At 42.6% G+C, this 15,611-nt stretch overlaps 1 protein-coding gene across 5 annotated transcripts in view; it reads left to right on the top strand.

The window, feature by feature from the left end:
- Nucleotides 1-4,353: 4,353 nt before the first annotated feature.
- The window catches only part of NNT (nicotinamide nucleotide transhydrogenase), a 96,731-nt gene continuing 85,473 nt past the window's right edge, over nt 4,354-15,611 (top strand). For 2 of the 5 annotated variants that reach the window (XM_086678330.1, XM_086678357.1), the window contains exons 1-3: nt 4,917-5,050; nt 9,846-10,049; nt 15,036-15,265. In XM_086678330.1, coding sequence (XP_086534456.1) covers nt 9,893-10,049; nt 15,036-15,265 — 387 coding nt within the window. In that variant the 5' untranslated portion in view covers nt 4,917-5,050; nt 9,846-9,892. Of the gene's footprint in view, nt 4,489-4,514; nt 4,744-4,916; nt 5,051-9,845; nt 10,050-15,035; nt 15,266-15,611 lie in introns of those variants that run through there. The other 3 variants (XM_086678347.1, XM_086678351.1, XM_086678337.1) reach the window with 3 other exon arrangements.

The following is a 15,611-nucleotide window of genomic DNA, read 5'->3' on the forward strand; positions in this document are numbered from 1 at the left end:
TTTTATTTATTTTTGGGACAGAGAGAGACAGAGCATGAACGGGGGAGGGGCAGAGAGAGAGGGAGACACAGAATCGGAAACAGGCTCCAGGCTCCGAGCCATCAGCCCAGAGCCTGACGCGGGGCTCGAACCCACGGACCGCGAGATCGTGACCCGGCCGAAGTCGGACGCCCAACCGACTGCGCCACCCAGGCGCCCCCAAAAAATTTTTTTTTTTAACATTTATTTATTTTTGGGACAGAGAGAGACAGAGCATGAATGGGGGAGGGGCAGAGAGAGAGGGAGACACAGAATTGGAAACAGGCTCCAGGCTCTGAGCCATCAGCCCAGAGCCCGACGCGGGGCTCGAACTCACGGACCGCGAGATCGTGACCTGGCTGAAGTTGGATGCTTAACCGACTGCGCCACCCAGGCGCCCCTATAAGATTTTTTTTTTAAAAAGTTTATTTATTTTGAGAGAGAGAGAGAGAGCACATGCAAGCAAGCATGGGGAGGGGCAGAGAGAGAAGCAGAGAGAGAATCCCAAGCAGGCTCTGCACTGTCAGTCGGGAACTTATGAACCATGAGATTCTGACCTGAGCCAAAGTCAAGAGTCAGACACGTAACTGACTGAGCCACCCAGGCACCCCTAATTTCTTACATATTTTTAAAAAACATAGATTTTCATCATTGGCACTTACTATATGGGGAGAAGAATATCCCCAAAGGTATGCTGAGTTAGTTCTAAACAATTCTAAATACAAACTGGTTTTACTTAAATAAACTGCCAATTATTTAGCTTTGTCCTAGCTGTTTAAGGTCAGTTCTCCTTGATCTGTTTTCAATTAATGTGGAAGAGTATAAGTTATTTAATCAGTTAATGTTTGTTTCTTTTAATTTTTTTAAATGTTTTTATTTATTTTTGAGACAGAGAGAGACAGAGCATGAGCAGGGGAGGGGCAGAGAGAGGGGGAGACACAGAATCTGAAGCAGGCTCCAGGCTCCGAGCTGTCAGCATAGAGCCTGATGTGGGGCTCGAACTCACAAGCTGTGAGATCATGACCTGAGGCCAAGTCGGATGCTTAACCGACTGAGCCACCCAGGTGCCCCAATATTTGTTTCTTAAAATCTACATATCTTGATTGGTTTGCTGGGAGAAAAGGGCTGAGATTGGGGTTAGTGATGGTTTCCTTAAAATCAGTCAAGTGTCTGCATTATTCAAAATCCCTGAAGTCTAAGAATACGTTCTCTTTGGAGTTGTTCACTTTGCTAATATTTACTTGTAAAAGGGAAGCTTGAAACTATAAACTACTAATAACTGTTGAACATAATAATCACAATGAAAACACATTTAATTGACCCATTCTCTGGCCAGGTTTTAACTGGATGCAGGGTTTTGTTAACATGTCCTCTTTAGGATTCGGTTTTTGATCACAGATTTTCTTGGGCTCAGTCTACATTTTGATTTTTGACTATTGGGCACCTCTCTGGCTTGAGGCCTCAAAGCAGACCCTAATGGTGTGTTACACTCTTCTAAAGATGTAATCTTTTTTGATTTTGATAGATTAGGACTCTATCTATAGAGTCCCAGTAAATATTTACTAAAGATAGTCAATAATATCTTTTTTTTTAATTTTTTTTTCAACATTTATTTATTTTTGGGACAGAGAGAGACAAAGCATGAACGGGGGAGGGGCAGAGAGAGAGGGAGACACAGAATCGGAAACAGGCTCCAGGCTCCAAGTCATCAGCCCAGAGCCTGACGCGGGGCTCGAACTCACGGACCGCGAGATCGTGACCTGGCTGAAGTCGGACGCTTAACCGACTGCGCCACCCAGGCGCCCCAGTAAATACTATCTTTAAGCATTTGTGGGTACAACGTCTCCTAAATTTCAGGGGGTTTAAATTTGAATGTTCAAAATTGGATCCACCCAGGGAAGCCTGGCGGGCTCAGTCAGTAGAGCATGCGACTCTTGGTCTCAGGATTGTGAGTTTGAGCCCCACGTTGGGTGTAGAGATTATGTAAAAATAAATCTTAAAAAAAATAAAATTGGATTGTCCAAGTTTAAGTTATTTATTTATTTATTTATTTAGTGTGAGCAGGGGAGGGGCTGACAGAGAGGGAGAATCTTAAGCAGGCTCCCTGCCCAGCTTGGAGCCCCAACATGGCGCTTGATCTCAGGACCATGAGATCATGACCTGAGCCAAAATCAAGAGTTGGTCACTTAATTGAGCCACTCAGGCACCCCTACATTAAGTATTTATTAAATATTTATCATTTAAGTTTTTATTAATTTAAATTAAGTGATTATTAAAGTATTAATAGCATAGAACAATCTATAATTAAAATTTGCATATATGTGTATATATACACGCATATATACTTTTCTGAATGAGGATTGGAGGTGGAGAAAGTCAAGGAGGAAGAAGCAGATATCGAAGTGGACAAAGCCCTTAAAACCTAACAGGGGATATAAAATCTTTGCAAAAATTTTATACAAGGCAGTTTCTAAGATTCAGAAGCAACTAACTTACAAACTTTTGGAACTTAATCCAATTTTCTTTGGGGACTCCTAGGAATATTTTGTAATTATTCTGTAGGAGATTGGGGCCTAAAACAGAACCTTCCAAATGACAAATGTTTTCGTCTGGAGCAATGGCACCCAAGTTATGTTGGATAAATGAGAAGAATGAATTTTAAAAATTACCACATACTCACTTTTAATAGAAAAAGTGAGAAGTGGTATGTCCTCCTTGGATTTCTTCCAATGTGCTGTAATCATAAGAAGATGAAATTGATGTGCTATAATCATAAGAAGATGAAATTGAATAACACATTGAGCATTTATTTAAGCCAGGGTTTCTCAGTCTTAGCACTATTGATGTTTGGGGCCAGATAATTCTTTGTTGTAAGGGGCTGTCCTGTGTAATGAAGGGTGGTTAGCAGCATCCCTGGTCTCTACCCATTAGATGCCTCCCCTTTGCAGTTGTGACAATCAAAATGTCTCCAGACATGGTGGGATAAAATTGTACCCATCTGGGAACCACTGATTTTTAAGCCTTGAAAGAGAAAAGCAGCAAACCCCTGCCCCCAGTGTTTATTTATTTATTTAGTTTATTTATTTTGAGAGAGACAGTGTGTGCAAGCAAGGGAGAGGGAGTGAGGGATAGATGGAGCAAGAGAGAATTCCAACCAGGTTTCACATTGTCAGCCTGGAGGCCAAGGTGGCTCCAACTCCCAAACCAAACTAGGAGATCATGACCTGAGCACAAAACCAAGAGCAGGATTGGATTGAGCCACCAGGCACTCTGCCCTCAGGTTTTAAAGCAAGTGGTTTTTTTTTCCCTCCAGTTTTAGTCCCCCCCCCCCCAGTTTTATTGAGATATAATTATTTTTTTCTTTCTTTTTTTTATGTTTATTTTATTTTTGAGACAGAGAGAGAGAGAGCAAGTGGTGGAGAGGCAGAGGGAGAGGGAGACACAGAATTGGAAGCAGGCTCCAGGCTCTAAGCTGTCAGCACTGAGCCTCACCTGGGGCTTGAACTCATGAACCATGAGATCATGACCTGAGCTGAAGTCGGACACTCAACTGACTGAGCCACCCGGGCGCCCCAAGATATAATTAACATACAGTACTGTATATATTTAAGGTGTATAGCATAATGATTTGACTTACATATATCGTGAAAGGGGCTTAGTTTTAATCCTTATCAGTTACTTCTGCCTCATTGAATCTACAGTATCTGGAACCTGTTTCTATGGTTGCATTTATCATAGTTCATTATAGTTTTTAAAACATGGGGCTTGTGTCGTTTCCTGTCTGTGAGCTCTTTCAGGAGAGGGGCAGTGTTTTCCCTTGACATCCTCTGGATGTCAGTGAAAGTCCATTAGTTGAATGACCTTTTATGCTGGTTAAACACAAGAGATGTTCTTAAAGGAAGGGTTTCTCTGACATTTCCCTTTCTTTCTTTCTTTCTTTCTTTCTTTCTTTCTTTCTTTCTTTCTAAAGGAATATCTGTTTTGCCAATCTCAAATATTTCACTTAAAGTAAAATGCAGTGACCATGCCGACACTTAATGATGATTCAGCTTTGGGCAAGTGAACCATTTTATACTGTAAATTTTATTCTTCCCACTTTCAATCAGAAAACACCTGCAGACTAACAGAACTATGCGCAAAGAACAAATAGGCTCATGTTTTGCTGAAATCAACCTAGGCCTTCTCAAGACACTTAAGGTCCACCAAAGACGCTCTCTAGCCGTTGGATATTAATGCTACCAGCAGCACAGGGCTTTCTCTGGGCCCATCGGGGGAAGACGAATACGTAGACGTGTGTTAATTTTCGGGCCTTGACATCGTTTCCGAGGAATTTAACTCCACCTCTCCCGGCAAAAAGGAACAACAACGCCCTCATTCCCGCCCTTCACCACCCCTTGGCCTCCTCCCACTTTCCTTTTGGTCCTCTTCTGTTACAGAAGTTCTGATTTTTCCTAGAGTACTAGAGGAAAGGTACCAAAGTGGAATTATATTACCCTCTTACTTGCTCTGGTGGGACACTAGAGAGGAAATCACACTTGGGATTGTAACTGGCTCTCCAGGGGAGAGAGCAATTGTAGCCTTGAAAACTTCAGCGGCCGCGTTGGGCTCCAGGTTTGATTGACAAGGACGCGCCGAGGGAAGGCGCGGAGGCGGGGCAGGGGGCCTCGGGTCGAGCCCAAGACAAAGAGGTTTTGGTTGCCACCCAGGAGTGGAGGGCCCTTTGGGGTAACTAGCCTTGGCACGCTAAGGGGGCGTTTGGTGCGGTCGCTTTCTTGTCCGGAGGGAGGGCGGTAGGCTCTGGGGGCCCGGAGGGCAGAAGGGCCTGGTGGGGAGGGGGCTCCGGGCGGAGGAGGGGGCTTGGGGGGGGGGGTTGGGGGGGGGGGGGCTGCGCCGCCGTCACGTGGCCTCCGCCGCCGCCGGGTTGGGGCTGTTCTTCCGGGTTGGAGGCGCAGCTCCGCGGGGCCCGAGCCCAGGGCTGCCAGCGCGGCTTCCCTCGCGGCGCGCTGCCCGGCCGCCCTGCCTCCCAGCCAAGGTGAGCCGCGCGGCGCGGGCAGTCCGGGCGCGCGTTTGGGGCACAGCTGGGGAGGGGGCGCGGGGCTGTTGGGGATGGTCCGGGCCCCCGCAGGGGAGGAGACCTGTCAGGGAGAAGGGGGCGGGGTCGGTAGGGACCTGGATGTGGGGTGCACCCGGGCGCCCGCAGGCCAGAGGCTGGGGTCCGGAGGGAGAACCGTGCCTTGAGGGCCCCATTCCTTGTCTTTTGCCGGGGCGACGTGGAAGGGAGCGGGCGGGTGGTTGGGAAACTGGGTCCTTGCAGAGGGCAGGGAACGAGGCGGCAGCTGTGTAGGTGCAGGTCTTGGAGCTTTGGGAGGACAGCGGGAGTCCTACGGGGTCATTTCGACCGGCAAAATGGGAGGAGGGGGGAGGTCACAGAGGACTTTCCATAGAGGGTGCGCCCAGAGAAGTGGTAGCTGGACGCCCCGAAATTGTGCTTGAACCTTGAGGGAATTCAGGGTCGGCGATCGTTTGGAGACTTAGGAGGTGGCGAGCGAAAGTTGTGAGTGTGTATGTCTGTGAGGGTTGGTGGTCTGAGCAAACTTCATCCAGGCAGAGAGAGGGGCCCGGGCTGGCGACCGGGAGGAGACAGCAGTGGGGGCAGAGCTGATCTGAACCCCGGAGGAGGAATGACTGTAAAGCGACCGGGGCCAATAGGCTTCCAGGGAAGGTTATAAATAGCGGTCCCGCGCAGATGCCAGCCAAGCTGTAGTGTAGTTGCCCAAGGAGGGGCGGGACCGGTGGGTTTGGGCGAGGTCACGCTGCCTGCCAGTCTAAGCTTCTGTAGGGTATTGTGTCCTTGGTTGGTATGTTTCACTTTAAAAACGTAACTTGTTTACGGTGGCAGGCGTCCTTTATTCGCCCTGTGGTGCAGGGCAGTCCTAAAGCGATCTCTTTATAAGGAGTCTTTTAGGATAGACTCTTCCCATGGTGTTTGCATGCTTTTATTAAAGTGCTTCCCTCTTTAAAAATGTTCACGTCTTCTGCCATTTTTTAAATGTTTATTTATTTTGAGAGAGAGAGAGAGAGAGAGAATCCCAAACAGATCTCGTGCTGGGGCTCCAACTCATGACCTGAACGGAAACCAAGAGTCCCTCGCTTAGCCAACTGAGCCACCCATGTGTCCCACTTCTGCCCATTTCTTAACTGGATTATTAACTATAGAGAACAAACTGAGGTTTGCTGGAGGGGGGATGGGTTAAATGGGTAATGGGGATTAAGGAGGGCATTTGTTGTGGTGAGCACTGGGTGTTATATGTAAGTGATGAATCACTAAATTTTACTTCTGAAACTAATATTACACTATATGTTACCTAACTGGAATTTCAGTAAAAATCTGAAACTATAAAAAAAATTAAAGAAGAAAAAACATTCCCCTTTTCTCTGTTGCATGCCTTTTATTTGCAAACCTGGCTTAAAAATTTTTTTTTATTAAATGGACAGTTTAGGACTACTTTTTTATCAGCAATGTGCTAAGCTGTTTACCTTTGCTGATGGAATCAATCTTCCTCAAGGCTACACAGCATTTCGTTTTCGAAGGAAATTTCCTGAAACTCTGGAGAATGTGTTTTTATAGACACGCAGGTTTCAGGTTACCTAGTCCTAGTTATTTATTCACTCAGTTAAAAAGTACTTGTTGTTCTCCTCCTTTGTGCAAAGCACCGGGCCGGAGGTAATACCAAAGTGAGTAGTAATAGCAATAAAGATATTGTGTCCTTTTACTCCTTACAACAACCCTATATAACACAGGTGCTATTATCATTTTAAAGATGAGAAAATCAGGTTCAGAGAAGGTAAGTGACTGACTCGCCAAGGACACAGCTAATAATTGCAGAATGAGGGCTTGCAACCCACAGTTCACCTTGTTAGCCTCCTAGGCTGTCATCATTCTGACGTGCTTGCCCTCAAGAGGTTTAGTACCTATTAGGGGAGATAGTTGCCCAAATAACTTACATTACACTGCTGTATGAGTGGTATACTAAATTTTTTTTTCAGTTTTGAGTTGTAAAGCTTTCCCCCATCGCTTCAAAGCCATAGAAGCACATGAATAAAATAGCTTTAAAATAATGATAGGGGAAATTCAAATATTCTCTGAATATATTTCAGGGTCATTTGTATTTAATTTAGTCTTAGCGATAGGGACTGTTCTTGCCAATAAACTACTTTATTAAACATTATTTGTTTATTTACTTTTTAATGTTTATTTGTTTTTGAAGGAGAGACACACAGTGTGAGCAGGGGAGGGGCAAAGAAAGAGGGAAACACAGAATCTGAAGCAGGCTCCAGGTTCTAAGCTGTCAGCACAAAGCCTGACACCTGGCTTAAACTCATGAGCTGTGAGATCATGACCTGAGCCGAAGTCAGACGCTTAACTGACTGAGCCACCCAGGTGCCTTTTTTAAATTTATTTTTAAGATAGAGTATGAGTGGGACAGGAGGGGGGGGGGGAGGAACAGAGGATCTGAAGCATGCTCTGTGCTGACAGTAGAGAGCCCGATATGGGGTTTGAACTCAAGAAACGTGAGATCATGACCTGAGCTGAAGGCAGACACTTAACTGAGCCAATTGGTGCTTTACCAATAAAACTACTTTCTGTTCACTGTCTTACATGTTTTTAACTTAAATAAATTGGAATTTTGGGGCGAAATTGGCCTCTGAAGTCCTCTGCCTTAATTGCCATCTGATGCCAGGGATCTATTCAACATCAAATTACCATTTTCCAAGTAGGCAAGGCTGTTTTTCCAGATGGCCCGAAACAGGACTTCTGCTTTAAAACATTGTAAAATCTTATCTATTCATAAATGTTTTAGAGCCTAATGGGGTCCTACAAACAAACTTTCTTGTGCTTTTATATATGAGCAGACTGAGGTGCAGAGAGATTCAGGGAGTGAAGTGGCCAACTTAGACAATACACGGGCTCTATTATATCTAGCTTTGTTCTCTCCCTGATGAGGTCTGGGTAAACCTCATCAGCCCCATGAGAACAGTGGTTGTTGGGGAGCTGGGATGATCTAAGAAGAGAAACTAGAGTGAATGGGGAGGCGGAGATAAGACTAGGTCATTGGTAATGGTAGGACAAATCTCCCCCAAGGCAAGAGTTACCTTTTATATATCTTTGTATCTCCCTTGGTTGTTGGCATAGATTCAGTGACTGTTTTGAATATGTGGCTGAGTTTCGAACTTTTTGCTCTCTGTTTTCAGCCATGAACAACCCAGAAGTGACCCATGAATAAATGAGGAGTGTATTTATGGGATTCAGGGGTGCTTGGGATTGAAATGAAATGACATGTGGAAACACTGAAAATCTAAAAACCTGTTCAAGTGCAAAGCATTATTATACATTTTTGATTGCATGCCTGAACCCATCTTGCATACTTCCTCTTCCTTAGCTTTTTTCATATTACTCTCTCTATCTCAAATGTGTTTTTTTTTCTTTTTCTGAGCTCTGTAGGAGGACATAATCTCCTTTGATCCCTCAAAGAACTTTGGACTTGCCTTACTCTGTAGTGTTATTACTTGTTGACTTTTCTTATCTCAGAGCGTGTGATCTATTCCAGTTTGATTCCACAGATGCTTCTAATGACTGTGACTCTGAAACTCAGCCCTCTATATGTGTTTGTTGAATTAAAGGTCATTTTAAGAATAAGCACCATCTGGATTAAGGATTTCCATCCTCCGTGTTGCTTTCTGGTATTTGTAAGAAGTTGCTTCAGGGAGTTGTGGCAGCAGTTCTGAGTGAACTAGACCTTTCTTCCTCTGGAGACTGGAAGAATGTTCATGGAACTGCTGGGATTGGGTGCTGGGCCTCCTGAGGGCCCACATGATGGGGCAGAGCCTAAAAGTGTAGTTGGTGGAGTTAGCTGAATTTGACTGAGAGTTCCAAATCTTCTGCTTCCTGATTTTGAAGGAAAGAAAAGAAGGATGGGGGAACTCTGAGAATCAAGGGGATGGTGGGCGTGCCTTCCATGCACCCCTGGGGATCTGCCATGGAGAACAATGGAGGTTGCCACTGAAGCTTAGGTCAGTAACAGCAAAGGTCAGTGATCCTCCATCCAGCCCAGTTAGAGCTGGTGCAAAGTGGCCGCTTGTGAGAACCACTGATGGAAGAGTTCCTAGTTACACCCATATCTACAAGCACAAACCTATGTGATATTGACATTCTTCTTTTTTAAAATTGGAGTCATATCCCACACATGCTTAATTTTCTTGAGATGAGCACTTGGCAGACATGAATCTCATGTTCACTCAGGCTCAATTCAGGGAGTCTTACAGGATAAGCATCTTGCTGCACTGAATAGGTTGCCAGTGTTTTCTGTACAACATTTGTAGCTAAACAAGTTGCTATTGTACTATACAGCATTATAGACAATTTAAGGGAAATCCAAGGGTGACTATGCAATTTTTGCTGCGCATGCAGACTTAGAAGATAACTTTCATGTAAAATGTGATTGGACTCTATAGCAATTTTCTTTTTTAGCTTCCCTGCTACATTAAGGATCAATTAAGGTGATCAAGGCTTGGAATTGAATAGTGAGTTTATAACCACAGTTTTAAGTGGGAGAATGAATTCCGAGTTTTAAATATATGAATTGGAAACAAACTTTTGAAGCATCTTCTCTAAGTAAAGGACTTGGCAAATAAAATTCACTGTAGATGCCCACATACAGCTGTTATATTCCAAGCTCTTTGAATTAGTATTTTTTAAAAAATTTTTTTGATGTTCAAATGACAAAGTATGTTTTTCTTGGCATATAAATATTTTTCTTTCTTCTTAGTGATTTACCCTCAAGGAAATTTGGGATTCAGAAAGTTGGGAGCTCATATGAACATGGCGAACCTACTGAAAACCGTGGTGACTGGCTGTTCGTGTCCTTTACGTAGCAATTTGGGGTCCTGTAAGATTATACCCGGGAAGAAGGATTTTTTACGAACATTTCATACTCATCAGGCACTGTGGTGTAAAGCCCCTGCCAAACCAGGTAAAGTCTCACTTCAGTGTATATAGATCAAACCTTCAAGTTGTAGGAGTGAACGGATCTCCTGATGATTGATAAAAGGAAAAGCGATGCAGTTTTATAGCCTGGTGTTGGTGAGTCATCATTTTTCGTTAAAAAAAACAAGCCTAATGAGTGCTTTTAAAAATATTTTCCATGTATAAAAGTTTCTGACTGTCAGTGCTAATAGAGAAGAAAATAAAATAGAACAAGAGAAATGATAAACCAGTTGAGTTGTATCCGGGAAACTATTGCTCATAGTAACCATTTGTCTTAGCAGCTCTTCCTTTTTCCTTGTCTTTTTTGAGGCATTGTACTGTATATGGCTCATCTATGCTGAGGAACTAACAACTGAGTGTATCAATTAATTTGTAGTACTGCCTCTTGATTTACTGAATGACAGCTTCATCTCAGTTGCTCAGGTCAGAAACCCTGGAGTCATCTTGGTCTTCATAGTAGGTATGGGTTAGCTCTACCTTGTATCCAGGGTCTGTTCTCACCATCGCCACTGTTATCGTCCTGTTCCGAGCCACCATCATCTGTCCCCTGGACTGCTGTGCTAGTCTCCTAAGTGCTCTCTATGCTTTCTGCCTCTGCCCCCACGACAGTCTGTTCTATACACAAAAGCATCATCTTTTTAAAATGAAAGATCATGGCACTCTTCTACTCAGAATTTGCCACTAGTGTCCTAGCTCACGCAGAGGAAGAGCTGAAGTCTTTCAGTACCCTACAAGGTGTTCCCTGCTAGGGTCCCCACTCGCGTCTGTTCTTGTGCGCAGGTCAGAAGGAGAGGCTAAACGAGGGCTCCCTAAGCTGAGGGAGATCCTTTTATTATGCATTTTGTGCAAAGACCCTCATAGCTCTCTGTACCTCATTGGCAAAAACTCAGACAGGCGGCAATTATTTAGCTGTAAGGGAGACTTGGACACAGAAGAGGTCCTTTATTCCAGATGGGGACAAACTCAACTAAAATTGGCATTCTGTTATTCAGGTGGAAGACTAGGATAGATACCTGTCTTTGCCACGTAGAATAATGCCCTTCTTTTTAATTTAAGTTTGCAGGACTCTGGGCAATCAGAATCCCTACACTGCTATGCTTTTTGAGTTCTTATGTTTGTCTTTAATAGATTTCACAGCCTCTTTCTTGTTCTCATGTGACAAGTGACTGTTGGCAGGGTACCTGTCCCTGAGAGCCCTCAACTTTATCTTCAGATTTATTTCTATTTATTTTTATTTTTTTATTTATATTTTTTATGTTTATTTAGTTTTTGAGAGAGAGAGAGAGAGACACAGAGACAGAGAGACAGAGTGCAAGCGAGGGAAGGGCAAAGAGAGAGGGAGACACAGAATCCAAAGCAGGCTTCAGGCTCTGAGCTGTCAGCACAGAGCCTGATGCGGGACTTGAACTCACGAACTGCGAGATCATGACCTGAGCCAAAGTTGGATCCTTAACCAACTGAGCCACCCAGGCATCCCTCTTCAGATTTTTATTTTAGGTGTTTTAGAAAGCCAGCTTATCCAAGCGTGATAAAATTGTGTCTAAGATAAAAGTAAGTAACTGCACTGAGGACGTGAAAATTTTCCTTGTGAGTAAAGGCATGGACATCAAGATCTCTATATTGACTATGCAGGAGACTTTTAATTTGTAGTTCTTGACTATTTCCCAGATAATTACTTTTTATGTCTAAAAGATAGGGATTCTATTTTAAAAAATACATAACCGCAATTTCATTACCACATTGCAAAGCATGAAAAGTAATTCCAGTCAGTATTCGTATTTTTTCAGTTTCTGTTTTTACAGTTGTCTTATCCAAATAACGATCCAAACAGGGTCCACATGTTGTATTTGCATACTGTATCTCTCAGGTCTTTTTTGATCTCTGTTCCCCCTTTTTTTTCTTTTTTCTTTATTTCTTGAAGAATGTAGTTGTTGCCCTGTAGAATTTCTCACATTCTGGGTTTGGCTGAATGAATTCCCTTCATATTATTTAACCAGTTTCTCTGTTCCTTGTGTTTTCTGTACCATTTAGCTAGACCTAGAGGCTTGGTTAGACTCAGGTTTGTTTTTGTTTTTGTTTTTTTTGACAAGAATACTTCATAGGTGGATGCTGTGTACTATCTGTTGCATTTCGTCAGGAAAATTAATCAGTGAGTTTAGATGTTGATATTCATCCATTATGGAGCTCCCATCAGTTTTTCACTCAAAGGCTATAACAGCCATTTAATGATCATCAACTAAATCCATGGTTTTATGGGGAGGGGGTTTGAAATGGTGATACACTATCATTTTATCTTCATTTATTAGCTAGAATTTTTCTTTTTTTTTTTTTTTTTAACGTTTATTTATTTTTTTGGGACAGAGAGAGACAGAGCATGAACGGGGGAGGGGCAGAGAGAGAGGGAGACACAGAATCAGAAACAGGCTCCAGGCTCCGAGCCATCAGCCCAGAGCCCGACGCGGGGCTCGAACTCACGGACCGCGAGATCGTGACCTGGCTGAAGTCGGACGCTTAACCGACTGCGCCACCCAGGCGCCCCTAGCTAGAATTTTTCTATAAAGAAAAACTTTCCCTCTGTTATTTAGTTATCCTGAGGTTGTAGTGGTAAGGTGGGATAAATGTTTGGTTCTGTCCCATTCTTTATAGTTTTGGTAATAATCTCTTGGTTTTCTTAAAGTATTAGTTTTCTATTCAGCTGTAACAAGGTAACACAACTTCATACATACACAAATTTATTATCTTACACTGCTGGAGGCCAAAGTCTAGAATGGCTCTCACTAGGTTCACATCAAGGTGTCGGTGGGGCTGTCTGTATTCCTTCTGGAGACTTTAAGGGTGGTCTGTTTCCTTCCCTTGTCCAGCTTTTGGAAACTGCTTATATTCTTTGGCTCGTGGCCCCTTCTTCCATCTTCAAAGCCAGCAGCATAGCATCTTCAGACTACTATTTGACTCTGGCTCTTCTGCCTTCTTCTCTCACACTTAAGGACCCTTGTGAGTACAGTCGGCCCACCCACATAATCCAGGCTAATCCTTATTTCAAGGTCATTTGATTAGCAACTCTAATTCCATCTGCTACCTTAATTCTCCTTTGCTGTGTATCCTGACACATTCACAGGTTCTGAGGATTAAAAGTGTGGACACCTATGGAATACCATTATTCTGCTTATCACATACCCGCTAAAGTTGGCCAATGAAGCTTTTAAAAAATATTTATTTTTTGAGTATCATAATGAACTCCTGCATTTTAACATCCTCGGATGTATTTTATTACATTGCAATTAATTATTCTTTTTCATGCTCAAATTGTTTCATATTTGGCCTTTCAAGTTGGCTCCCGAACTTGTTTGATGGGACTTCATTTGTCTTTGGTGGCTTCTTTGACTTATGGTATATAGGGCCTAGGTAATTTGACCTTGTCAGATAAGTGAACTCCAGATGTTTATGTGATTTAACTTTGCACATCAATCTGGAATATTTCCAGCTTTCTAGTATTTTCCTCCCTCTCCTTCAAACAGAGGTTAAGGTTCACCACATGTTTGCCTTTGGCTTACTTTTAGTTATTACTGCTAATGGAGTATGGGGTTTAAGATTCTGTTTGAATGCAGGTATTTTTAAGTTGACTTACTTTCTCTAAGGCCTCAATATTGTTACTCTGTAGAGATAATTTGTTTTTTTATTATGTATTTTCAGAGTTTAGGTTGCTAGAGTAGATTTCCTGAACTTTGGTACAACATACAGAAGCAGATTTTTTTTAAAAGAAAAGTCTATTTGTGCCTGCACGTTGAATAAAACAACAGAAGCAACTTTAGCTAAAATTGTTCAGAGCCATATATAAATACTTATGTATTTTATACAGGCTCTTTTGGGTTATAAGGAACAGGATTGCATCAAGGTCCTATTTTGTGATGAGGGTTTATTGGGTGTATTCTTGGAAAGTACAGAAGCCTAGGAAACCCCTCATCTACTTCTAGGAAAAGTGGAATGGTATTCTGGATTCCATAACTATGGCTCATCTTTCCTCTTTGTATCACCACTACTGATGTTTCTGCTACTGTTGCTGTAGACCTCCCTTTGTCTACCTTTAACCTCATGGCTGCTTACAAATAGCTTTTGTACCCTTTACTCCCCCTGTCCTTTTCTGTGGGTCTCGCATTCAGACACTCAGAGTACCTGAATGGGTTGGGTCATCACTGGCCAACATAGAGTGTCCTTGGGCAGTTCCTATGTAAGTCATCTCAGGGACTCTCTGGCCTATAGACTATTATCTTTGACCCAGCTGTTGATCCTTGGTCTTATTCGCTGTGGCCAAGAATGTAGGGTCTCAGGATACAACACTTGGAATCTGTGAGGAATTGCCTGTGGCCAAATTGCCAGGAAGAAAACTTTGAGTGTAGCCAACAATGTGTCTAGTATAGGGTTGTTCTTCAAAACAGCTAATTAGTTCTGTCTTCCTTAAAGGTGAGGACAAGGAGACCATAAATCCCAGAGGATTAGTTTGAAGAGTGGAGTTAGCATTTTGATTGATCTCTCAACCCATTTTTTTCCTAAGAATAATCTAGTCATGTGCCTTGAAGAGAGCTATTTGGTTAAATGAAATATTTGGAATTTAAGAGAGTGGGCATAAATATTTCCCATTATTCAAAAAACTCAATTATGATTATGAATCAGGAACATTATTTTGAGCAGCAACTTGTATGTTCAGTATATTTTGAACAGACTGCCCATTTTCATTTTTTGAACTGTTATTAAAACATTGTTTTTATGTTTTTTACTGAATTAATTTTTCTTTTTCTTTTTCTCTCTCTCTTTCCCTCTCCCGTTCTTTTCTCCTTTTCTTTCTTCATTTCTTTCTCTCTTTCTTTCTCTCTTTCTCCTTTTCTCTTTCTTTCTCTTTCTTTCTTTCTTTCTTTCTTTCTTTCTTTCTTTCTTTCTTTCTTTCTTTCTTTCTTTCTTTCTTTCCCTCACTTTGTAGGAATTCCATATAAGCAACTGACTGTTGGCGTCCCCAAGGAGATTTTCCAAAATGAGAAACGGGTGGCATTGTCTCCTGCTGGTGTTCAGGCCTTGGTCAAGCAGGGTTTTAGTGTTGTCGTGGAATCGGGTGCTGGCGAAGCTTCCAAGTTTTCTGATGATCACTACAGAGCAGCAGGTGCCCAAATCCAAGGGGCGAAGGAAGTGCTGGCTTCTGATTTGGTGGTCAAAGTAATTATTCCTTTCCACCCCTCATTTATAGCTCGCTTTTTAAAAAGGGTTCATGGAAAAATCATATTGTTATAACTCTTCATATTTTCAAACACTGCCTTTTCTCAGAGAAATGGTTGCATGTTGTGAATATTCTTCATAGTCTGGTAGAACTTTTATCAGGCAGTGTGATCTCTGTTTAACCATGAGAGTAGAAAAAGTGATCTTCCTTTTTAGATTTTCATGTGGAAATTCCCTTCTTATTGGCTAGGGAGAATTTGCACTTCATGGTTCATACATATCCAGAATACCCACAGGTGAGTATTTAACTGCTACCAGAATGGAAAAAGGGCACGGGACTCCTCCT

The sequence above is a fragment of the Puma concolor genome, chromosome A1 (assembly GCF_028749965.1).
Source record: "Puma concolor isolate L17-30 chromosome A1, mPumCon1.1.hap2, whole genome shotgun sequence".
Classification (NCBI taxonomy): Eukaryota; Metazoa; Chordata; class Mammalia; order Carnivora; family Felidae; genus Puma; species Puma concolor.